Raw genomic sequence first — 25,690 nt, 5'->3', positions numbered from 1 at the left:
TAGCCGCACTTTGGACGCATATAAAGCCGACGAGAGAGAGGGAAAAAGAGAGGGTTCGTGCGAAGAAAAAGAAATACGGGAAGAGGAATGTAGGCAGTGTATTAAGTTATGCGCGCACACATAGCGCACTCGTATATAATACCAGCGAGCACCGCGCAGAGGCGCGCACACGGCGCGTACGTCAGCGAAGTATAGGCTTGCTTTCAAAAAAAAAAAACTAAAAGCACGGAGAAAAAAAAAATTCCAATCTCGCAGAACGGCGCGACAGGCGGCGGCGAGTTTGCGCGGGGATCAATTCGAGAACAATCCATCATCACAACAGCCCACATCAAAAATGGCGAGAGCGAATCAGTCGCCGAGCCTGGTGTTGAAAGCAGGGAAGAGAGAAGCGCAGACACGAGTCGAGGGTGTCGAGCAAAAAAAACACAAAACCGCAGCGTAAACGAGCTGCGAACTGTCGAATATTTTTCCCGGCCGGCTCCGGAAACTTAAAATCGATTACTGCCGAAAAGAGGGCGAGAGAGAAATCCGAAAAAAACTTGCTTTGTAGGTGGCTCATAGATCACCTTGATGAATATAACCTACTACACCCTCTCCCACCTCATCCCTCACCTCTGCTCACGCTTTTTTTTTCACTGCCGGGTGGAGCCAGGCACTTTATGGGCGAAGCCATATAAGCGGTTCGTTTAGGCTGCCGGTTATTTATACGGCGTTTCTTTTTTTTCCCCGAGCTATACGGAAAACCGTTATGCCCTGGGCTCCCTCATACACAGCAATAGCGAAATTGATTTTAACGACCTCCCTTCCAATGCGGGAGATGCCGTCCGTCTTCACCTCAGCGCTCTTGCTCGGTGAGCACGCTCTTTGAAATGAAATTCTGGCCGTGCAACTGTGCACATGCTCGCATAAAGCGGAGAGCAAATGATTCAAGGAACGGAAGTCATCACACCACAGAGAAGCGCATCGCGCTCGGAGGGGAGCCCCCGAAGACGTCTTGTACGCAAACGCTCCCCAAGATGCTCTCGCCAGGCAAAATAAATAAGTAAAAAAGCACCAAACAGTCATTCTCGCAACAACGACGGCCTGGCGCGGTTTTTCCCGTCCTGAATTCAAGCGAGCGACACAGCGTGAAAAAAAAAAAAAAAAAAAAAAAAAACGAAAAGCCCGCAACGACTTGGACTAACGCCAGCCTGTATCGTGTCTGAGTGCGCAGTCGTTTCTATACCACGCCTTTTCTTCGTAATTCAGCTTGCACTCCGTCGTTTCGCGCCGCTACCCGCGACGCCATTCGCGATCCTTCTCAACTGTTCCTCACCTCCTTAACGGTGTCTAGCTGTCGAAAAGACCAGCAGATATTGAAATGTTCGCGCTGCTTGCAAAACCGCGAAGTAGTGCGTTGTACGTGCCAACTTACGGCACGCCATCCACGCCCCGGTGCATTCGGAAAAGACTTTCCGCAGCTTTACAAAGGCTGCCTTTCCGACCGTGGACCATTTGGAAGTTTCGTGAAATGAACCATAGCATTGCAAATCACTCCCTGCGTGTCCAAGGAGGACGCATCGACTCGTTGTGGGTACTCCATTAAAAGCGGAACGAGCAGCGTTTACTCTTTGCTTGACACCGTCAGAAAACGCTTCGAGGACTCTCTAAGAGACTGGTGGCCATGCAAACTGGGACAGGACTGAGTACTACGTCTAGACGGGATGGTGTAAGTCTGGCTGGATTCCAGCCATGTCGCGCAACCTAGCGGCTGAAGAAACTCACATTTGTCGAGAAACACCGAATTTGCACAAAAAATCATCCCAGTAACACAGGACGATAGCTCCGAAGCCAGCCGCTGCAATGCCTGCGTTAAATGAGCCATGCCAGTGACGACAACGCCGGCCAGTTTCGGTGCAATGAACTGATTTTGCAACTTACGAGTCCGCTGGCTTAGCTCGGTACAGTGTAGAGCGAGGAACTTGAACAGTCGAAGACAAGGAAGCCTTAGTTCGCTGACCAAACGTTTCGACAAGAGGACCTGTTTTCGCCTGGGCAACTTGGGTCGAGTACAAACTCCGGGCAAGTCGATTATACGAAGACAAGTCCCCTCACTCTCAGAGACAGAGCGAGCTAAGGCTTCCCTGCCTCGTCGTGTTCAAGTTCCGTCCAAAACATTTCACCTTTCCTCTTCTTTGCCCTCTCTCTTCTACCGCGTTAGTGAGCCCGGAAGCAGAATCAGCAGCATTCCGCGAACTGAACAAACATCCTCACAAAAATTTCAAAAGAACCTGCCAATTCTCTCAAGAATCCCTGAACTGCCTGCGGACTATCTGAGGGCTGTCTACAGACTGTCGATGGACTGTCTGTGAACTGTCCGCGTACTGCGTATGAACTGCCTACGCAATGCCCAGAGGATTTTTTTGTTTTGTTTTAGGGAAGCTAGTCTGCCCTGTCTCCTCGTCAATACGTGTATGCTGAAAAAGGCTGAGCTTCGTTAAGGTTCAAAACTCTACCTCTCAGACTAAAAGCTAACCCAGTCGTCAACGAAGTCGGCCAAGAAAGAGAGAGAGAGAGAAATGAACGGAAAGGCAGGGAGGTTAACCAGGCGATGCCTAGTAGGCTACCCTACACTTAGAGAAGGGAACAAAGGGGAAAAAAGGAAAAAGAGCGGCAATGAAATGAGTTTTCTAAGTGTCCAGTGACCACCATGTCACGGGAACAGAGGGCGAGCACTGAAATCTTAAAGATTATAGACCGGAATACAACCCCGAGTCCCTTAAGAATCTCAGGAGCGCTTTCACCGCTTTCCTTTGTGAGGAAGGTTGTGTCCAAGGTCCCAGAACGTTGGACTCTGTTAGATGACGCGAGTCCAAGCGGTACAGAGTAACAATTAGGAAACCGCGCTCTCGCTCAAAACGAGCAATGGCATCTCCCATAGGAAATCTCATAATGGCTGTCTCATAATAAGCCCTCACAGTCGTGCTCCGGAGATTACGGAATTGCTTCCGATACGCAACGCCACACAATAAAATAGAGGCCGAACTGAAAACCTATTCTGCGCGACCTACAGATTCGCAACGTCCACCCATCACGTCGCATTCCAGCGCTGCGCTAACAAAGTACCAGAGCCGCGGCCGGTTTCTTCACAAAGGGCGCGGAGATTCCGAGCCGTACGTGACCCGGCGCAGTCCGTGCTGCAACTCTGGAAACCCTGCAGTCCGACCGCGTTCATTAAAGCCGCGTTTCCATTAGGCAATGCCGCCACGGTGATGAAAGACCCGCTCTCTAGTGCCGCACCGGCAGGTTTACGTAACCCTGCTCTATTCGCCGCCGTGTTTCCCAACACGCGGAGTGCACTCACAAACTGGACAGCGTTCCACGCTTTCAGGCGCACCGCCCGTGACATCGCCTACGAGAAACATTTGATAAGCTTGGCAGGTATCTATCAGACGGCGCCGCAATTCGTATCCTGACATCCCGGCTGTCAGGTACCACTCTTAAATCTGCTCAGGAGGCCGATATTAGATAGAAGCGCTGCATTGTTCACATCCGACATCCGAGTGACGCTGACATGCCAGCACATTCCAGTAAAAAAAGCAAGACGTGAGTTCCGTGCTGTGAAAAAAAAAAAGTACCTATTTTAAGAAGCGGACGGCCGTGTAGATCAAAGCCCAGTTGTATGGAGTTCAAGAAAGCTGTGGAGCAGCGCTGGAAAGGCTCCGATGACATACTTAAGTTGGCCTGTATCAATATAATATCGCATTCTCGTGTCAAGGGCACTATACTTTTATCGAAAACGGAGGTTTTATAAGCCCGAAAAGGCAAAAAAAAATTGAAACACACAGGTGTCGCCATATCACCAGCCGATTTCGCAAGTAAACTGCGGTGCGTCGACGCTCACGGATGCTGGCAAGAATGTCTTCGGTGGCGCCACGAGTTTAAATCCAGCGGCGATAAATTTTTAAATGCAAAAAATCCGTCCTTTGTTGCCGGACAAACATCAACGCACTCTGAAAGATCCGATTTTTTTTTTTTTTTCTGAGAACGAAAACAGGAACGAATTGCACTCAATGCCTCTGCGAGCACGTGTAGGCAACCGCTGAAGACAAAGCATTCTATGCGCTCGTCTTGGTTATCGGTGCTCGATCAGAACTTATCAGCGCTTATCACTGTTCATCATTAAGCAAGCAGATCAAGAAACAGGCGCTTTAATTAGTCGAACACCGCCCCTGTATTTAGGCTTTATTTCTTGTAAACCAGGCCCCTTTAAACTTTTTTCCTTACGCACGTTCAAGGCATGCATCAGCCAAACGCTCACTCTTTCGCCCAAAATGGATAAAACGCAGCTGCACAACTTAGTCTTCGCGTCGAACAGAGAGCAGCTAATGGCCCTTTGCAGGTTGTCTCTAAGGGACTAATAGATGCTCCTTGAGGGACTAATGGCTGTGACAACGCAGTTAGTCCCAAAATAATTGAACCCTGAAGCGTTTGTTTTCGGATGGTATTTCTTGACTCGGAGCCTCGACAAAACTTTTTCGTGCTGTGGCGTCGTCCCATTCTACTCTCTTCCAACTGCACCCCTGGCAGTACCTATAGTAGGATACATCTTAAAAAAAACAGCAGTTGCTAACACTGGGCCGCGGACGGCGGCGTCCTGTATTACTCCGCTGGCCAATCGCAACAGTATATGAAATCAGCCTTTTAATGTTTCACTACATCAAACAATCCACGTACAAAAATTATAGATCTCATAGTCTTTTTCTTGCGATAAGCTTCTTGTTTAGGCAACAAGCAACGTTTAAGCAGCGGACTACTTTTTCGTCGCGGAGGAATTCTGTGCGCGGAGGCCGAATGTGGGCGGAGCTTCACTGCAGACTTAAGTTGTATCCGAATATAGCTGTGAATCCCGAGCAGAATGGGCTCGGGTAACAAGCAAAGACTAGGCTACACTGCTTAGAGCACAGCGGAGTGGGTATCGAACTGCTACCGCTGCGGCGCGCCGGTAGCGTCGAGAATCAGCCGAACGAAATCGGATGCCGGAAGGTGCGCAGGAGGACTCAGCATCCGTTCCAGCAATCTTCCTCGACGCTCGGTAGATGGAGAGCGGCTGTCGCAGCCATGAGGGCGCCACTGTGCTGTCGTCGCCGCTCATCTCCGCGCGAGGCGTCAAACAAAAACAAGTGCATTACACACGTTACATATACGAGCAGAGAACAAAATAAGGCGGTGACAAGTGCAGAGTTAAAAGCGAAGCGAAGAACAACACCTGCAATACTCCTATCAACGAGTTTAGGGGGAGACAAAGAGACGAGTGGTAAGTACGAGGGGAAGCGGGAAAAGACGGGGGAAATCGGGGACCGAAGGTGGGGGAGGGGAGCGCGGAGACAGGAGTATATATACCAAAGAGGGAACAGATATGACAGCGTCCGCGCCGAAGCGCGCGCCATAAGCGACGCCAAATGGGGAAAACGGGTCGCATCTTCCCTCACTGCTTGCGCCCATAAGCCGCAACGAGAACCCGACAAACAGGGAGAGGTGCGACAACTACGGAAGCGAAACACAGAAATCAAGACGTCTACAGGCACGGCGTATAAGGTCGGAAAACTGTGGACGTAGATAGACGAAGAAGGGGGGGGGGGGGGGGGGGGGGGGGGGGGGGGGGGGGGGGGGGGGCAAAAGTGCATAACGAAGCTAACGGCGAAAGTAGACACACCTACAGCTCCCCTTAGTGGGGAGAAGGGGGGATGCTACAGTGGCAGCTCCGGGGTTTGGGAAAGCTAGGAAAGCTACGCTATACGACATAGAGAGCTGCCACCATAGCTCGGCGACTGCGCTCTGGCGCCTTCGCCGTCGTCGATACAGCGACAGCTTGAGGAGCCATCGACCAACGATGGGGGGGGGGGGGGGGGGGAGACGAAGGAAGAGAGAACAAAAGAAAAAGAAAGCGTTTCTCTTGGGTAGAGGGAGAGATGGAGAGAGAGAGGGCAAAGAGGAAACGATCGACAACGCACTCCGTGGCCAAACATTTTGCGCCCGCGCCTGCTGCAGGCTCTCGCCGTTACCGGCATCAAACTGCCTCTCCACGATTCCGGGCTGGCCCTACATATATACATCACTGCGCGCAGTGCAAAAAAAAAGGCACACAAAATAAATAAAACAAAAAGGTCGCTTCCGGGAGAAGGAACGGCCAGCTATAGAGTAATACGATGAAGCTGCGGCAAGGAGGCCAGGCTGGTCCGAGAAAGACGCGAGAGAGAAAGGAACGGCGCAGGCGAGAAGTGCAAAAACATACAAAACACACACTCCTACTGAGACCGAGAGTGAGTTCAGATGCGAAAGCTAAGAGCCAAGTTACGACCACCCCCGCCACCCGGCCGCTCCGCACACATTGCGCACTCTCTAGCTTCTATGCGGAGTCGGAACCAACGGCGATAAATGTGAGTTATGAATAAGCCGAAGCCAGGCCGAGAGGGAAGGCTAAGGAAGGATAGTCGGGAAGGAAAAGGGGGGAGGCAGGAGGAGGTCGTAATATGAGGCGTCATGGAGAAGAAGTTGACGGCCGCATAAACGTCCGCTGGGCCGCCCAAATGACTCGTTTCCCTGGCAACATGAGCCTCGCTAAATCAGTTCTTCGGCAGCAGCGGCTCCCGTCTCTCCATTCGGGGCAGCGGGCCGCCGACGGCATTTCAATGCAGTGCGCGAGGACGGATGGCGGGCTCTTACGCGACGCTCTCTGCACCAAAGTGTCAGAAGCTTTCTCTTTTCTTCTTGTCATTTTTGCGCTGTGAAAAACAGAAAACGAAGTAGAAACGCACTGATCACTTTACTTTTATCGAACGGCGAAGAAAAGCTGCGATGTTGCTGCCTAAAGGTGGCGTTTTAACGCGACGGCGCTAAGGAGCCCATGCCGCAGAAAAGCCAGCGTCGGCGTAGTCGGCGTCATTGACCGCGAGCGAAAAGTCCTCTAGAGAACCAACCTATGTGGCATGTGGGCCCTCTATGTCACGTGACCTTTCGGCGTGTTCACAACCTGCCCACCGTGGCAGGTGGCGGTTCAATTAAACTTTGGTCGCTAGAGGCTGCTCGCGAAGAGCAACCTAGGTCTCTCAAGCTCCACCATGTGGCAGCACCTGCCATCGCAGGGCAGTGACGCATCGCTTAACCGCTGCACCACTGCGCCAGGAGTGGTTTGAGGACTCCCAGGGATCTAAGAATGTAAAGTACAGAATAACCAATTCCACTTATATGGGCAATGACCCTTTAACGCTACGGCGTCGTACCCTTAAGGCGGAGCATAAGTTGGTTGGTTGGTTTATGGGGTTTAATGTCTCAAAACGACTAAGGCTATGAGAGACGCCCTAGTGGAGGGCTCCGGAAATTTCGACCACCTGGGGTTCTTTAACGTGCACTGACATCGCACAGTACACGGGCCTCGAATTTCTCCTCCAGATAAATTCAACCGCCGCGGCCGGAATCGAACCCGCGTCTTTCGGGTCAGCAGCCGAGCACCATAACCACTGAGCCACCGCGGGGAGCATAAGTGTCCCCTCCAATATTTGTATTAATCTTAGTCCATTGCGTAAACACACGCGGACGGGCGAAGACCCAGGGCTCGCGTGCGTATAGTCAAGTCTGACGAGTCGCAGTTATGTGAGTGCGGCCAGTGGGGCTCCAACAACGGGTCGTTCTTTGAGTCATTGCGTTTGTCAACGCTCATGCCTTTAACATAATGCTAGTCATAATTAGCTGCCTAAGATTAGGCCCGAAACGTCGCCTTTTAGGAGATCTTCACAAGGCCCTGCCGTTTCTAAGAATCGCAACAGCCCTCTTCAATGCCTTAAACACTGAGGGTTCAATAAATAAACAAAAAAGAATGAACCGGGTATGCTGCTGGGTGATTTATTGGTGGTATATTAGCATCCCCGGTAGGTTAAAATTCTGAATGGGTGAAGATAACTGTTGGTATCACACTCCAGGGGTTTAAAGAGAGCATCAATAACATGAAGCAAGCCGCAATACCGGACTTATCGAGAAACAAATTCAGTAGCCCTAGAGTCTTGAGAAAAAAAAATAGCATACCTTGACAGCAAGGGCAGAATGTCACGAGGTCATCAATGATGACGGGCTCGTTTTGCACTCGCCACTTCGCAGGTACATCGACCTCCTGGTGTACGGACTCAAGAGTCGCTCGCGCGACAAGCGAAGTCGCCAGCGGCAGCAGCAGTGGCACCTCACGCCAGTGCGCCTCGAGCAGCCGCGCTCACAACAGGTACGGATCCCACAGCAGCTTTGTGACTTCTTACACCACACTCCCGTCGCAGTGACGTCGTAGAGCTGAACTGGCTCAGATAAGTACTCTACCAACGTCCACACACGCAAAAACAACAGCGAGGCTGTACGGGGCTAGACTGAAGCTGTTACGGTGTGAAGCGTAATGAAGGCTCGCAACATACGCCCCTTTATTGCGATGCGACAATGGCGTTAAAGGGCAAGTGAAGCGGTTTTAGAATACGATGAGTTTAAGGATGCCGAATGCGCGAAATTTGCCGGTAAAGCCTGCGAAATCGTTTTGCTCTAGAATTTGAAATGGTGGCGTTATCGCCGAATAAAGTCGTCGTCGGCGTTCAGGCTTCTTTGAAATGCGCAGCGACGGGCAGAGGCCCCGATAATGACGTCACGTATCACGGCACTACGTTTCCAGCGAAGAAACGGTCATTCCATGGAAGAAAACCGACGCCATCGAAGGTGAAGCTCACGATGCATTGTTTGGTGCCATCTTACGACGCACAGCAGCATGCAGGCGTAAGCAGCGGGCATTGAAATTTCGGTAACGATGACGTCACTGCCGAGTTTCCTCGCACTCCTCCAACGTAGTGAGGAGAAGCTTAAGCATTGTCGCGGTTTTAACGTCACCATTTTAAATGCTAGTGCAAAAATACTTTGCATGATTTATCGAGAAACTTGATAGGTTCGAAATCTTGAATAACCTCCAATTCTCAAAAACCCGTTTCAGATTCCCTTTAATGGCTGCAGGGTGACAGGGCAGCAGCCTGCAGTCGTGCTCAACGGTACAGGACGTTGTGGAAACCTTAACAGTGGAAAACATACACAGCCCCTCACAACGCTTTTCTTCCTGTCAATGGCGCAGGTGGACTACTACCTGCTGATGATCCACGAGGACCGGGACACGGCGCTGCTGGCGCTCCTCGAGAGCTTCATGCAGTCGGCGCCGCAGCTCGTGCTACAGCTGTACATCCTCTGCGACCGCTACGGACTGCGCATGCACGCCGACACGCTCACCGGTGAGGGGGTTTCTCCGCACAACGCTGTTTATTGATACAGGCAGCATCGGTGGCAACGACGACTGCCAAGGCCGTAGGTCGATTGGCAAGTTACCTCGGCCGGTGTCATAAATCAACGCATTTCACCAGCTTCATTGAGCAGTGCCAGCAATAAGCCAGTGATGGTGCTACCAACTCAATAGCGTTTCCAATAGCCTTATCCGGTGTCACGGTGCGACGGCCAAAAGAATTAAAAATATGTCACCGCATATGCTACTAACTATAGCGGGCTAAGTCACAGGTACGCCTCAGAGCAATGTCAGTGGCCAGCGCCAGCGACATGCCAGTAACAGTGTTACTAAATTAACGAAAGATAGTGGTGGCCAGCGATTGACCTTAGCGGATGCCACCCCAGATCAGAAATGCGAGAAACGGGTCCAGGAGATACCACATCGCAACATTCATGCGCTTAGTAAGGAAAGGCACAGAATGTGAAGACCGAACGAGACGTACACCGCTACGCCCTGATCTGCCTTAACGTCCAACACTCTCTATTCTGTCTCTACCGAGAGCCTTCAAGTCGGCACATGTCAACGGCTGTGACCAATTACATCGGCCCCGTGAGAGCTATTTTTCACAAACACTGCTCTGTGAAGAGCGGTGCCGGAATAACTATAGCGCTCAGCACCGCCAGTTGGCTGAACGTTCGTCCCGCCATGGTATATAATAATAGCCTGTTATTGCATGAAATCAGTTTGATTTATTTTGTGGACGTCCAGTTCCAAATGCTGATGAATACGTTTGGTGTAAGCTGTGCATTCTATTTTGCATGCTCGCCTGCCATCGCTTTTGTTTTCCTGACATTGCTCTTTGTCCTCACTACCGTAAAAAAAACGACGGAGTTGCAAAACATTACATGTATTTCAGCAAAGGTTGGGTCTGGTTAGCTCGCACGACAATGGTGCAGTAAAGCGCTGAAACAGGTGCGTCGTAAATTCTTTGCAACGCTTTGCTCCCCAACTGCACCGAGTGCTGCCGCTCCAGTGTCCTCCCTTTGTTTCAAAACCCACGCCAGTACAGCGGCAACGGGACGGGCGCCCAACTTTGCGCAAGACGCGCCGTTAGACGCGCGCCAAGATCCAAGAGCACTCCGGGACGCAACCTGGGATTGCGTCACAGATCGACGCGTGCCAAAAGTCAATAATCGGCTGCACGTCCCCGTCGACAAGCTCACGCAGACAAACTACGGGCATTCCGAATGCGGGAGGCTTAACACAAGCGAGATTATTTCTCGTAAGTCGCTTTCGAAACGAGACAGCCAAGAACGAGACAGCCAAGAACGAGCAATTACGTCGGACCCGCGGGGAGGCTCCGCAAGATCAGCAACAGCATTCCACGAAATATATACACATGCATATACACACACACATAACAGCGAAAACGAGAGAAGCACGTTAGACTTTATTAACAGCGAAGTAAGAGAGAGCGCACGCGCACGAACTATCGGGAGAACGAGAGCTCGTTAAAATGTAACCCAGCGCGCGGCACGACTCAGACAGGCCTCTTCCCTCGCTTGCACCGTCTGGACAACGTAACACCCGAGACCAACTCAAGAAGACAATGAAAGAGAGATTATAAAGAAAGGGAGAAACGAGTTTATAATTAACCCCGAGGGCGGCTGCGAGCCTGAGAGGCCGCGTGCCAGAAGAAATTATGAAGACTAAAAAAAAAAAAAACGATAATAATTGAGAAATACCAAAGGCAGCTAGCAGCAGCAGCAATCAGGACAAACCCGAACCATGTGCCTCAGTCTAGAGTGAGTGAAAAGACAAGAAAAGGAAGCGATTCTGCCGGAGGGAGAGGTTTTCTTTTCTTTTTTTTTTGTGTGTATATATACATATATGTATAAAGGAAGGAAGGAAGGAAAGGGAAACGAGAAAAAGCACGCATATACGGTAACGAGATGTGCAAAGAAAGTGAGGACGTCGCTTCGAACTCTTAAGTCGTTAGTTAATCACGTCCTAATGAGGACGCCACTGCATTAGGAGAATGCCCGAAGTGCGCGAGGGATGGGGGAGAGGGAGGAGAGGAGAGAAAGAGAAAGAGAAAGGAGGAGGTGAACACGGGAACAGTGGTGGCGGACGCGCTTTACACAGACTTCTGAGAGAGGGAAGAAGTCAAGAGTGGAGAAATAAAAAAAAGGGGGGGGGGGGGGGGGGGATCGAGTCTTCAAACCTTCCGGCGGCTCAAACATGGCTGAAAAAAAAAATCAAGAAATATGGATGGATGGAAGGGGCACAAAGTGACACTCGATGCGCAGCTTGTGCGCGGGAGAAAAAAAAATTAATGCGAAAGAAAGCTTCCAGGCGCCAGAGAAGCAGTGAAGAGCCCAACATGTCTGACGCCCCAGGAAAATGTCATTTACCACGGAATTTGACTAAGATCGAGGACCTTCCCGTGATCAGCCGAAACCATACGAGGGGTCGCACCGAAAATAATCCGCATCATAAGAAAACTTTGCGACTGCATTCCTAAATATCAACAAGAGCGAAGAACGGGAAATAAACACCATAATTAAGAGATGCACGAAGTGCGCTCTAGGGCTCCCCATAACTACTTCTAACGACATTCTAGAGAAAATGCGGTTGCGTAATGAGTGGAAAGAGCTGGCTGAGGCGGTCAGGATATCCCAGAGAGAGCGACTCGCAGGAACGACGGTGGGTAGACAAATCCTCGACTGGATAAACCTAACGCCCGAAAAAGGCGAAAGTGTCAGGGAAAGCATAGATCGAGAAATCAGAAAGCATCTATACGTCTCGCCCATACCGAAGAACATGCACCCCGTACACGACGAGGGGAGGAGGAAAAGCAGAGCTAAGCACCTCGCTAACAAATTGGACAAACTCCCGCCGGGATCGGTCGCCTACACCGATGCAGCGATCGGGAAAGAAGGCGACGTAACCTCGGTCGCCCTATTAGACACCGGGATCGTCACAGGAATCGAAAGAAACCGAGATCTACGGCCGGTAGAGGCGGAGGATTGCAATAGCCATTGCCATTGCACGACCAGGCGTGAAACACGTCGTCAGCGATAGCAAAGCGGCGGTTAGGAATTTTAGCAAGGGTAGAGTCGGCAATCGTGCTGCCAAAATTCTGAACGAGTCGTCTCTCGCCGAAAGCGTGACAATAATCTGGATCCCAGCACACGCCGGTCTCGCCGGCAACGAGGCTGTCCACATGCTCGCCCGCTCCTCGCTACCTCGGGGTGCTGCGGACGCCTCCACAACATCATCTAAAAGCAAAGAAAGTATTGGTACGTTTAGGGATGTAACCGAAAATATGAAGAAAGACCGGAGGATATATCCGCCACCGGATAGATCCCTGAGTAAAAAGGAGTCGTGCGACTGGAGCAGACTCCAAGCTCGAAATTTCTTCTCGACCCTGTGGAGGAGTTGGATGGGTGCCAGAGGGCGGAAGAGGGACGATGCAGAAACCGAAATTTGTAAATTTTGCGGCCACGTGGCAACATTAGCTCACATAATTTGGAGATGCGTTCGTGCCCCAGGGCACAACGCGATTAAAACTAGCGATGAATGGGAGACCATGCTGAGAAGCTCCGACGAGAAAACGCAGCGCTTCGCCGTCCGCCTGGCGGCCGAGGCTGAAGACCTCTTCTCCTAGACGGGATCGGATGTCCTCCGGCCGCGGTGCGACAGACTGCCTCCCCGGACGCCTGCGTGCGGACCCGGAGGTGGCTGCCGCGCCATATTCGGCGGAAAGAAATGTTCTTCCTCCTCTTCCTTTCCAGCTCTTCGCTCTTTTTCACTTGAGGGCAAACGCGCCGCTTAGAGGCGCTGCCTTTTTCCACGTATCTCGCGGGAGTGCGTATGCCACGTCCACTCTCCCCAATACGACCACGTGTCCTACTCCATAGCTCGCTAGGCATTTCAACGTCTATGGTGTCTCGCTTCGATCCACATTAGCACAGCACAGGGAATACGCAACAGAGAATTGATAAGTGCCGAGTATGAAACAGGCCATAAAATTTGGAGGCCGCTGATAACCAGGAAAGCTTTGATATTGTGCCACGTATTACTCTGGAGTCTGCTCATGGTGTGGGTGGCTTACAAGACTGGGTGCCTGAATAGACCGGGCACAAAAGCCCGAATTCATCTGGTTTCCTGGATATATGTGAGAACCTTATCAAGGACATATCTAAGACTATCCTGCCGGGCCCGAAATCGTCACAAAGGGACAACTATTTTTGTCGTCATCATACTGTAATTTTTCCTGGTGGACTTAAGTCACAATACCTACAAGAAGGTTTTGTAGTTCGCGTAAGTATAGCAAAGCAAGTAACACTGAAAGAATGAGTACTATCCAAACGTGAGTAAAAATGTTCAAATTACACCAAGGCTAAAATTATCAAATGACCATGAAAAGCTGTCAAAAACTGCTTGCAATACGGCAAACTTATTTGGTAAAAAACAGCACAATCGACGCCTCCTTTGAGATAAGAATGGCGCGGCAATGGCTGCCTTTCCCGTTTCCATCAATGCTTTATTGCGTGCTTAGTGTCGGGAGCCTCGAGGCAGAACTGCTCCAAAATCGTAAGGACCTGCTCGGCTTCCTTGACGGCGCAAGCCGATGGGGCTCCACCGTTACCGCGGCACACCCCTAACAAGCGCCACCGTCGCATGAGAGGATGCTTCACCGCACGAACGGCGAATAGCACGTGACGAGCGCGCAGTTCCGGCGGCGCACTGGATGGACGCAGCCACGCAGACCCACGCAGACGGATGCGAAGGAACAACGCCGCCGAAGCGGGCAAAAGGAAAAAAAAAAAGTGCAGGGGGGGTGAAAACACTAACGACGGGCCATTCAGCGTCCGAAACAGGGACCGAAACGTCGCTTTGCTGGCTGATGCTGACTTGTCCAGCTGTCCTGGTTGGGCACGAACAGTATATTAGCTCTATGGGCGCGAATCTCGGAAAAGTAAAACCGAAACTATGCGGTCGGACTACTCTCGGAGACGGGGCCATCCGTTCGCCGTCACTTACATTAAAGAGATTTAGCATACCAGAGACATACTAGCGGAGACGTACGTCCTTTTACAATGTTATTTCAGTTGTGTGAACCTTCTTTGTGAGTTTTTTTTTTGTGACGTACCTAAAAAAAACGAAAACAAACATGTACCCATTCCTGCAACAGCCTCGAAAGAGGCTAGCAGTATGTTCCAAATAAAAAAAATAAAACCGGTATACGTCTCCGCTAGTACGTCTCTGGTATGCTAAAAACGTCCAATGTCAGAGACGCACTGCCCTCGAGCGACTCTGCAACATGAAAATCACGTTCTGGGTAGCCCCACTTCGACGATATCTTGCCATGAGGGTCATACCCGGACGCGGCCTCAGTTCGGGAGCACGGTGCGAGACCCGTAGCGTCGAATTAACGAGCTTTCACTGTGTTTGCCATTTTCTGCGCATAACCTGACCTTTTATAGCTTCCATTTGGCAGCCATTTCCAGATGTTTGGCCTCAGCGGAGCATATCCAGCAGGAACAAAAAAAAAAACGCACACAACCATGCAGGCCAGTATTTGCAAAGCTGCTGTGCTTTGCAGGAGACGGGAGCCAACGCGCACTATCTGGTTTCGACTCTCGGCATTTCTGAAGTGCTCTCAAAAGTCGCCTTCAAATAAATAGCGAGCGTATCACCGGCAAAAGTTGGAAACGGTACCGAGATGGCTATAACGACCTCGCTGCACATGTTAAATAAAGAAAAGGGCACTGCAAGGGTCGAATCAAATAAAAGTACACACGGGTCTCTAAACTCAAATAAAAGTACACACGGGTCTCTAAACTCTAACCACTTCCTGCCGGATCGTTACCGAAAGCATAGAATAAAAAAAAGTACAAGCCAAGCATCAAACAGAAAGAAGAGAACCGGTCCAACATCTCTTGGGTGCTTATTCTGTTCTTCCTGCACGCGTCACTATTCACCCCCCCCCCCCCCCCCCCCATCGCTTGCAGACCGTATTCAACCTGCCCAGCCTCCTTCCATTTATTAAGATTAATTGCTCGATCGAAGGGCGCTATATACGGAGCACGGCGTGCGAGTAAGGCGCCGCGTTTGAATAAGGCGCCGAAGGAGCGCGGGGGCTTTAAACAGCGCTGCCGCTCGTGGCAATGTTTTTTTTTTTTTTTGTTAGTTTCATAGGCGAGGAGGGGGTTAAGAAAAGAGTACAACGCCCTCTGTGCTAACGAATGAAAGAACGGAGGTGTCCTGCGCTATCATGGCAGGGAGGGCTGTAAGCTTATATTGAATGGGCCCGGCTTGAAAGAGGCTTGAATAAGGAAGCACTGATGACCCCGACCCGCGCCTTTTCCTTAAAAGGCACACATTCTGGGCGCAGCCCGCCAATGGAGGTAAGCGCGCGAAAAGGTTACACCGAACAAAAGGGTGAAGAAAGCGGAGAAGAACAAAGATCGGAGAGAAAAAAACGGCGGCAACTGCGAAGGGCGACCCCGTCTAATGGATTGTGTGCGCTGGCGTCCGAGGAAAATATCTCGCCCCTGCCCTCGAAAGGACCGGGCATCGGCCTCCGACTCTCCTTTCGCAGTTTTCCCTCTCGCCCTCCTTCCCCTTTGCTTCCTCCTTCCTCTAAATCCCGATTACGTGCGCTCGACCTTGAAAACAAGGGGTCCTTACTCCCATCAGTCGCTCTTCTGCCGAGAGCGTAGAGGACAACTCTTAAAAGGTATGACCACAAACAGTCCTTACACTCTTCAGGCAGTAAAGGTAGGAAATCTTCACAACCGAACCAGCTGATGTCGTTGCAGGCGTCTTTATTTGTACAGAAAAGAGAGTGAGGGAAAGCAAAAAATTGGCCCAGGTTTACCTGGTTAAGCTAAATGCGACTTAGGTGGGCTAGCACGTTCGGCTTTGTTTGGCTTTCTTTATCTTTGCCTACCTCTTTATAAGTTTGACATTTCGAGTTGCACCTACAAGTCCTTGCAGTCGCTCCTCGGCTTTCCACTTACAACAATTCGCCGGAGCTGCTCGTCGCGATTCGAACCCCCATTCCATCTATTCGGCGGACTCTGAAGCCACTTGTGATGATGATGATGATGACCTCAGGCAGAATGGCACATACCCACGGCGGGGGATTGTTGTTGTTGTCGTCCTCTAGAAACCAACGCACGCCTATCTTCTTCTTCTTCTTCTTCTCCATATGAAAATTGCACGACTGCGCGTTCTTCTTCGTTCCTCCGGCGACTTCATTCTTCGTCTCTTTTTTCGCGCTCTTCTTCGCGTTTCTCGCTATTCGTCTCTTTCCGCATCCCGTCCAGCGAGGTTATACAGCCTTCGCCGTTCTGCTGGATCGTTTGACTGAAGTTGGCGCTCTCTTCTTTTGCGTTACTTTTCAGCTCGCCGTGCACTTCGTTCGGTTTCGGAATTTGTCGTAGGACCGGCTCCTTGCGTGATTTACCGTTTGCTGTACTGCACGTTCCTCCAGTGACTTCGTTAATTGGCCTCAAATAAAGATGGCACACACCGAGCACGGGGCAATGGCCAAGACACAGGCGGTGGATTGTAGGCAACAGAAGCGTTTTGAGGAAACAGAATAAAAAAGTAATTAAGTAAAAAACAGATTGGAAGGCGGAACTATAGGGAAGTTCATCATTCGCCTCCATCTTCTTCGCATCTCGCGCTCTCTTAGCCCAGACTGCAGCTGGCGCGACGCTCCTCCGAGCTCAGCCGAGATTACCCGAGTTACTCCCGAGGCTCACTGATTCCCAGAACGCCTGTCGCAACTACAATTCCGGCCGGATTAATTCATAAGTCAGGGTTGTCATTGCTGACTAAGCATCCACCCAACCAAGCCTCAATCATCTGGTTTCCCGGTCACCTGGAACTACCAGGAGGAAACGAAGCCGCTCACAGGCATGCCCGAGCTCTTCTATACCGGGCGTCTCCCCCTGATGACCATGAAGGGTGCCGTGACCTGATAGGTTTAGCAGTGTATACTGACAATCTCGCGCCGTACAGAACAGCCAGAAAGGAGTACCCAACACCACACAAATCCCTCAATAAGTTAGAAGAGAACACCCTTAGGAGACTACAAACCAACACATACCCAACACCAGCTAAATTACACCTGTGGTACCCTACACTATACTCTCCGCAGTGCCCACACTGTGGAGAGGTAGCTAACCTCTACCATATGGTGTGGGCATGCCAATTTAATCCCTTACTTGACCCCATTCCCAACCCCTCGGAGGAGCAGTGGGAGGCTATTCTGCTCAGCGATGATCCTGACCGTCAGCACTGGCTGGTGGGGAGGGCCACCGCAGCAGCAGATGCCAATGGACTACCGGACTAGGCGACCCACCCACATGTTCTGAAAATACTGAATAAATAAAGATGTTTTCAATCAATCAATCAATCAATCCCGAGGCTTCACCCGAACACAGCACGGATTTGTCGCTAGCGAGGCATCTTGTGCTAGCGCACTAAAAAGAAAAGTGTGGCTCATCAGCCGGGCATGAATAGAAGGACGAGAAGTCACGGCACACTTCCGAACGTGCAGCTCTTACCCGTAATCGAATGAAAATCTAAAAGCAACCTCGCTTGACGGTGAAGAAAACAATGCTTTACTTTAGATCAAACTAAGACATAGGGGTATACGTATCTGCCAGACGGACCAAGACAAGGCGGTCAGCAAGGGCCGCTGACGCAACCCATACCCACCTGTGGGGAGTACTGTGTGGGTGTACTATCAATAGTGCGATGAATAATAGTGCTATGGTTAGCGAAAGGCGGGGCAGGTTCTTTTCCATCTACCCCCTGCAGTACCCTTGTCGTGAGTGGGTTCGTGTCCACCACACGCAGTGGCCGCACAGCTGGGCTCGGTGGGCTCGTCGCTGTTCGAGCTGTGCTGGTCGCTGGCCAGCTACCACCGGGCCCTGCGGCGCTCGGTGCCCGACAAGCACAACATGAGCCGCCTGGGCTCGGCCCTGCAGTTCTTCTGGCGCCTGGGCACCGTGGCTTCCCGCGCGGGGGCGCTGGCGCTGTTCGCCTCGCAGTACAAGTACTGGCTGCTGCCCGCCTGCATCGGCCACTGGGGCGTCATGACCGTGTGGGTGATGCACCAGGGCACGCGCTTCTGCGACAGCGACGCCGGCCGCCCCAGGCCCTGCCGGGAGTACCTGTTCAACATGCTCATCGGCGCCATCTACCTCTTCTGCTTCCTCAACGTCAAGGTATGCGTGCAGTGCGGCTTCGCAAAGGCTGGGCTTCGTCTTATAGGTCACACAGGCATTTCATGCCTCACTTTCTCCACCCTCCTAGTCTGATGGCGTGATTTATGTCCACTGCTAACAAAAAAAAAAAGAACGCCCAAATGGAAGTAAATGGTTAGTCCTCTAGCGCACACTCAAAAGGAGGTTTTATTTATCTCATGTAAATGGTGTATTTTATTTACTCCCTTATAGAGGGGAGGTATTTAGGAGTTCAAGGGAGTAAATTTTTTACTACCCACAGAAATGGAGCCCAAAAATGGCGTCATGTTTATTTATCCTCATTCAGGCTCATTCTTAAAACAGTGCTAGCGGCGGAAACGGCCTGTAGCACCGGTAGCCCAACTTGGGAAACTGCGATGCCCTAATGTGACTACGAGGTCCTCCTAGATGTAGTCCCCCAGTTCCACCTCAAATGAAAAACGGACAAGAAAGAGTAAGTAATGTTCTCGCGTCTGCACGTTCACTCCATTACACCAACTTCAAAGAAGAGTATGGGCTCTTCTTATTGTGTGGAAAGCCCAAGCTGATCCCCAGCATACACAAGGGTTCGCATAGCCAACTTCGTTATAGTCCTTCTTTAGAAAAAAAAAATGCGCGCATCAAAGGGAACGAGAAAAAGACCGCGGATTAGATCACTTCTGCCTCTATACTGAGAACGTCGGTGACCGACACAAATGCCCATTTCTTCTCTCTATGCTCTCGCAGGACGAACCCACGCGGTACAAGTACAGCGCCTACTACGTCATCGCCTTCCTGGAGAACACGGCCCTCATTGTGCTGTGGTACTTCCGCGCCGACCCTGTACTCTGGTACCGCCTCCCGCTACTCATCGGTGTCATTGGCAGCTTCGTCGTTGGCATCCTCTTCATGCTCATCTACTATCGCTTCTTTCACCCGAACGGACGCCTGCCGCTGTACAACCCGATCGCCCGATGCTGCTGATGATCACTCTTCGAGAGAAGAACTCCTCTGAACCACAACCACCGCCAAACAAACGGACGTAGAGCACCACGTTTATTTTGCCTTTCAAAATACCATGACTGGTGGCCCGAGAATTGACGGATGCGCATCCACTTCCTGTTCAAGCAGCGAAGGCGTCTTGCAAACTCTGGGTTAAACAAGACCCCATCGCCCTGTCGTGGAGACAGCCATCGGCCATAGTTCGCTCAAACGGCTAACATGTAAGCAGAGAGCGAACTAATAAGAGTGCAATGCATAAGACCTGCCTCAGGGATATGTCCAAGTCCATGAAAATGCCCGACACTTATTCAAAATCGTCTGGGACTATCCAGGTGGTGCAAGAACAGCGCGTGCGTCTAACGGTCTAGAAGAGATCTAACGGACGTGCGCCCTTCAGCATCCAGGGCAATGTATCGATGGCACTTGGAATACTAATGTTCGAATAGTCATTTAGGTAGCGTGAAAATCTGCCGGATAACAGGCACAGGCCTTCGAACATCCCAACTGCAAACAAAAGAGGGTTGCTAGGGCTACGAGCGAGCCAGTGAGTAACCCAGTTCCGGAAAAGAATGGCACTGCTTTCCTGTCATTCTTGGCCTCTTCAGTGAGACGGATACGGTGATGGATAGCCCTCGCTCTCGTCCAGAAAGACGAGAACTTTTCCTCTCCACGCTTCTCCCCTCAGCGGCGCGGCATCCAACAAAACACGCGCAGGCGAACTGTCTAGACATAAGGTCACGACAACCCTCAGCGAAGCTACGCATACAAGCCGCAAGACGAGGGGGCGCCCATATCGAATCCGGAACGCGCAAGAGTCGACAACCAAGTCAAGCCGCGAAGCTGGCCACCAAGAAAAAAGACTGAGCGGGAAAGGCGAAAAGACTGGCAGACACCAGCCAACAGAAGCTTGCAAAAAAGCGAGGAGACCAGGGGGACAAAGGAAGAGTCGCTCGACGTCGACCCTTTTGCATCCGTCAAATCGACCGCCGCCAAGCGAGCACGTCAAAGGACTATACGCGCCTGTGCAACCAGCGGCGGCCGGGAGAGCTCGCATGACGCCGGCCCCCATCCGTCACCTTCAAAGGAAAGGCGGAGCGCTGGCTCACTCGCTCCTTCTTCCGTGCCTGCTTTCTTTTTCTCGAGACGGCCGGGCCTCGCTTGCCTAGCATTGCTACACGCGTGGGGGTGAAAACCCGATATGTATGAGAGACGAAGTGGCGGTACGGTGTTTACGACGTCACGGTGTCCGCACGCTACGTGTGTACGTCCACTCGTTTCGCAATACTCAAATGAATCGCCCAGGGAGGGCAATGAAAGACGCTCAAGGAGCAACAAAATAACAAGTCTGTTTCTTTCCCCGTCTGAAGGGTGAATGACTCCCCAGCGTGCTGTATTTGAAGGCGAGGGACGCTCTCGTTATTTCCACCGATTTTTTTTTTGTGAAAGTGAAAGTTCGACGATTCGGTCGTAAGATTGCCGAGATTACTTCATGTGGAAAGAGCCTCGCAAACAACGTTCATGAGTGCTGCTTGCACGTGATTGTGTGTGCAAGAAGTTGCGGCAGTTTTTTTTCGTCACTTCATCATTATCCCTTGTCACTCGCTACAGCGCCCCTTTCAGGCGACAATCATCAAAGTCTCCGGCTGACAGTTTCCATGCATGAATGGTGACTACACTTGTAACACGACAGAAAAATATATATATACACATAGGAGGCAGACAAAATATTACACACGCCGCGACTTACTTACCGCGTCTTGTAATCTTTACTGGACATGCAAGCTCTAAAGACTGGTTATCACTCCCAGATCGAATGTGATTCTTCATTTTGCTAGTCAGGGGGCAGAAAGCTACTAGTAAGGTGGGACACACAAGATCTGATCTGCTCGGGAACATCTGCTTTTGTGTATTCTTATGTTACACCTTAAAGCCATGCCTGAACATGAAAAACTTCACACCAGTTGAATTGCGAAGCATCCTGCTGGTGTAATATACCTACCGAGCATTATAACATCTGAAAAATTTTGTGAAAAGGTTGGCTCAAATACATTACCTAACTTGGAATCTGTCCAAAAGGTTAACCTCTCCTGTTAAAAGGCACTGAAACTGCAATGCATAAACTGTGACAGTGCTGCTGACAGTTACCGAAGACAAGCCACTTTGCCCAAGAGCTGCGCACCAAAGTCACCTTACCACACCCCGAAGATGTACATCGCAAGATTTCCGAACAATGGATCAAGAGACAACAGAGAACTGGTTGGGACTTTGTAAACATGCTTTTTTGTTACACATGATTCATGACCTGAGACCTGCGTATTCCCTGCAGTGATACTGGAATGAGTGGTCCGATGAACAAGAAGTCTGTGCGCGAATGTCGATGTGACGCCATGGGTGTCGAACATTTGCGAATTGCTGTGAAAAGCCTGCCGTGATTTCACTGGTGGTGATGAGAGAACTAGAGTCGAATTTTTATTCATTCATCCTAGGTCCATCAATGCATTTGTGCGCTTTGTTAGGGCTATGTAGTTGCATGTAGAAGCTGACTGCAGTTATGGGAGTCAAGAACAGTGGTCACAGTTTGCCTATGTGGAAATAGCAGAAAAAAAAATACTTTATTTATAAATATTCTACATCAGAACAACACCTTGGCAAGACACAGCTCCATTTTATTTCCTGGCTCATTGCCAAAGAGCAGCATAAACCTGACAGAATATGACTGCATTCCGTGTGCACTACTGCAGTGCATTATGTGCATTAAAAATACCCTGCAAATGGCGCAATTCAGTACTCCTCTTCGAGTTGTCCAATTCGTGCATGGTTTTTGATTTCCTCCAAGCGTGCTCACCAGATGAATGTACCCTGGCGAGAGCATTAGTTCATTGCAGCATGTCCACAAAGCAGCCCCACATGCTATTTATAAACCAAACTAGATTGATTTTCTATACATTAGTAAAACCTGTCACACTTGTCTGTTGCTCTGCTTGCACTATGTGTAGTTGCACACGCGATGTCATCTTAGCCTACTTCAGTGAGCATTCCAGAGTAGTCTGGCCTACCAAAACAGTGGTGCATCTCACTGCACCTCTAAAATAAATGGGTTGCCATGCCACCCTACTGAAAAGTTTTGTACAATTATTCCAACAATTCATGTTTTCTGTATGGATAACCTAACAAAACCGAGCAATTTAACAAAAAAGCCTCAATTTAACAAAACCTCACCTGCCAAAGTTCAGTCTAACGAAAAAAAATCATGATTTCTCCAGAAATAGTCGCAAAACATAATGCTTTCATGATTTCAAGGCGTTCTGATTTCAACAAAGGAATTCACAGCTTACTTGACACTCTTAAAGGAGTATAGACACCTAACTTTTTGGTGCGTGTCTTCGTCTTTGTAATGAGGCGTAAGGCATTATTATGCACGAATTACCACGTGGTATCCTACTTCAACCACTAGATAATTTATAATCGAATTTCTTTCTCATCCTGATTCGGTCCTGGTTTCAACAGCTGAACTATGCCTGTTACGTCAAGGAGAGGTTATAGGTCACGTGAGGAATGCAAAACTGCAATATGACGATACACTGTACACTACATACTACATACATACACTACATACACTACATACACTGTCATCCAGCTCTTGGGGAAGCCTGGCTTCAGCACTGTAATGAATTTAAGCGACGGAGCAGCGATTATATGGTAGTTTTTCCATGCCTCACGTGACCTATGACCTCTATATGACATCACAGCCATCGTTCGGCTGTTGAAACCAAAATCAAAACAGCATGACAGAAAAATTCGATTATAAATTGTTTAGCGGTCGCAGCGAATACCACATGGTGATGCATGCACAGTAGTGTCTTCCGCACCATTACAGAGAAGAAAACATGTCACCAAAATTAGTGTCTATACTCCTTTAACATCAAGGTTTCATTGCATACAGTTCAACTTGCCCACTGCCTGCTTTTAATTTTTTATTTGTAAACTTATTGCACTTTTGAAGCCACACAGTGTCCTTCCACAAGCCAGAGATATTTTGTTTTGCTTTACGAGCATGAAAATTGGCCGAATCATCAGTATCATCACTCCCATGCTATGTCAAGATCACCTGTTATGTCCCTTACACACTGGTTATCGTAATTCAGCAACCTTCTTTGCAAGGTAATATTGAAACAAGTTTCCTTTGACAGTTCCATATGGGTATGCACTGTTTGAATGTACAGTTCTAAAAATGGAGCATAAAAACAAAAAAATGCCCTCCTAACATAGCCTCTCTGTGTTCCTAAAACTGCATAAATTGCGTTCAAATTATGCATGCGACAGCACTGATCAATTTTAGATTTTCCATTGCTACAATGGTGGTTGTTCCAGGTTTCACAGTGATACAACTGCAAGGTGGCCTCTTGCTAGCTCATTTATAACTAAACTGAAATTCCAAACATATCCAGCTTTGTTTACCCCATAAAAAATATTCTCAATGTCTTACCCAGCTAAACTGTTTTGACCAATGAAAGAAACAATCAGACATCTTTCTTCACTATGTAAACAGTAAATACAGATGGAAGTTTTCTTGAAGCAATGGAAAGGGCCTGGTGATATCTTAGTCAAATGATGTCCATACCATGTAGGAGAATTACACGACTTTAAGCAACCAAAAGAAAGTTGTTACAGTGACACTTATAACCAATATGCGACAAAAACTACTGAATAACTGCTGGCTAAATTATGTCGTTTCCATCATAGAGAAAACAAGCTGCATACCACGACGCAGTCTCTTTTGTAACTACTTAGCAGAGCATGTCCTAGTCGAAAAAACCACCACTCCAAAGTCCATTTCAATCTCTCACAATCAATCTCGCTTAACTGTTACTGTAAATTGTTAGGCCTGTAGTGCACTAGTTTACCAAACCGCTAGTAGAGGGCACCACTTGCTTGCTTAATGGCCAATAGTGGGTGCCACTTCAACCTGCTTGCAGTGTGCACCAGTACCACACCTCTTGGGGTTCGCGATCCCAAGCACTCACACTGACTTTGATACAGGAACGCAAGTGAAAAAAAGAGCAGATGTTGCCACGTAGCCAAAAAAACGCCTTGTGTGAAAAATATGCAACTGACTTTGAATGTCCCTAAACAGATTCATACCAGATGCCAAATATATATGAATACAAAAGAAACGAAGTGCGTGTGTGAATATTTATCTCGTCTAGAGGTAGTAGGTGACGTGTGACAGTGGCAAAAGGATTGCTATGTACTGTAGACGGAGGAGTATCTTTTTCAAACTTGTGTGCTTTGTAAATGGGAGGAGGATGTGAGAAACAAAAAGGGACTGCATTGATGTGCGTGGTGAGAAAGTCCTCCATTTTCACGTGACCCAAAGGTAAGAGGAATCATGCGGCTTTTGCTTTCTCATCGCATTTTAGACAAGGATTCATCAGAGCAGTGAATAAAAAATTGTCACCCTTTGACAATTGTGTGGCGTTCTGTCTGCTTTCTATTTGCACATACCAAGGAACTATGAATATCCTTCAGGAATGCAGAAAACATCCTCCATTAGGAAACAACATCCAGTATTCCTCCAGGACACATCCCTGACCGGATGTCCAAACCAAGATGTCCACAGGATGTTAAATGGACTACTGAAGTGGCTTAACTTCTTGCGCCAAATTTTTTACCATTATAAGCAGATTCCAATACCAGTTTGACAGGGACAGAGCTGCCTTGAAATTTTCCACAAGATCCACCGTCGGCACAAGGCAGGTAACTTAGTCCAAAAGACCTTCTGAAAGTGCTCCGACATAGTATCAAGCTAAGTGAGGGAAGCGAAGCTAATGACAATGATGTCGCAAGACCACACAGGCACTGTCTGTCATTGTCATTAGCGCTGCTTCCCTCACTTCATGCACAAACTTGCCCGCCAAGATGCCCTCTTGAATATCAAATTGCAGACCTATCAATAATTGTCGCCAGTACACGGACAACAAAGTTGGGGTAATTATAACAGACCAGACAATCGCTTAGTTCTGTGATGCTTCCCTTGGAAGTTAAACAATTTCAAGAAAAGTAGCATGAAATCTATCTTATGTGCGTAAAATTCAATGAATTTCTAGGGACGGGGGAAATGCTGCTAAAGAGGCGTTGCACAGGCACGCGTGGTGGAACCAGC

General features: G+C 49.5%; 2 protein-coding genes across 9 annotated transcripts in view; one reads left to right on the top strand and one right to left on the bottom strand.

Annotated features, from left to right (window-relative positions):
- LOC149332752 (XK-related protein 6-like) overlaps positions 1 to 24,987 on the top strand; it is a 63,043-nt gene extending 38,056 nt beyond the window's left edge. Inside the window, exons 4-7 of the mRNA XM_089558329.1 lie at positions 8,134 to 8,251; positions 9,131 to 9,284; positions 18,158 to 18,528; positions 19,273 to 24,987. Of these exons, the coding sequence (XP_089414455.1) occupies positions 8,134 to 8,251; positions 9,131 to 9,284; positions 18,158 to 18,528; positions 19,273 to 19,509 (880 nt within the window). The 3' untranslated portion in view covers positions 19,510 to 24,987. The remainder of the gene's footprint in view (positions 1 to 8,133; positions 8,252 to 9,130; positions 9,285 to 18,157; positions 18,529 to 19,272) is intronic.
- Positions 1 to 25,690, bottom strand: part of LOC149332751 (ninein-like protein) — a 554,277-nt gene that overhangs the window by 387,785 nt on the left and 140,802 nt on the right. The window lies entirely within an intron of this gene.

Source organism: Amblyomma mixtum, chromosome 8, assembly GCF_055824585.1.
Source record: "Amblyomma mixtum isolate Tamu chromosome 8, ASM5582458v1, whole genome shotgun sequence".
Taxonomy (NCBI): domain Eukaryota; kingdom Metazoa; phylum Arthropoda; class Arachnida; order Ixodida; family Ixodidae; genus Amblyomma; species Amblyomma mixtum.
This window is presented reverse-complemented; position numbering and strand designations above follow the sequence as displayed.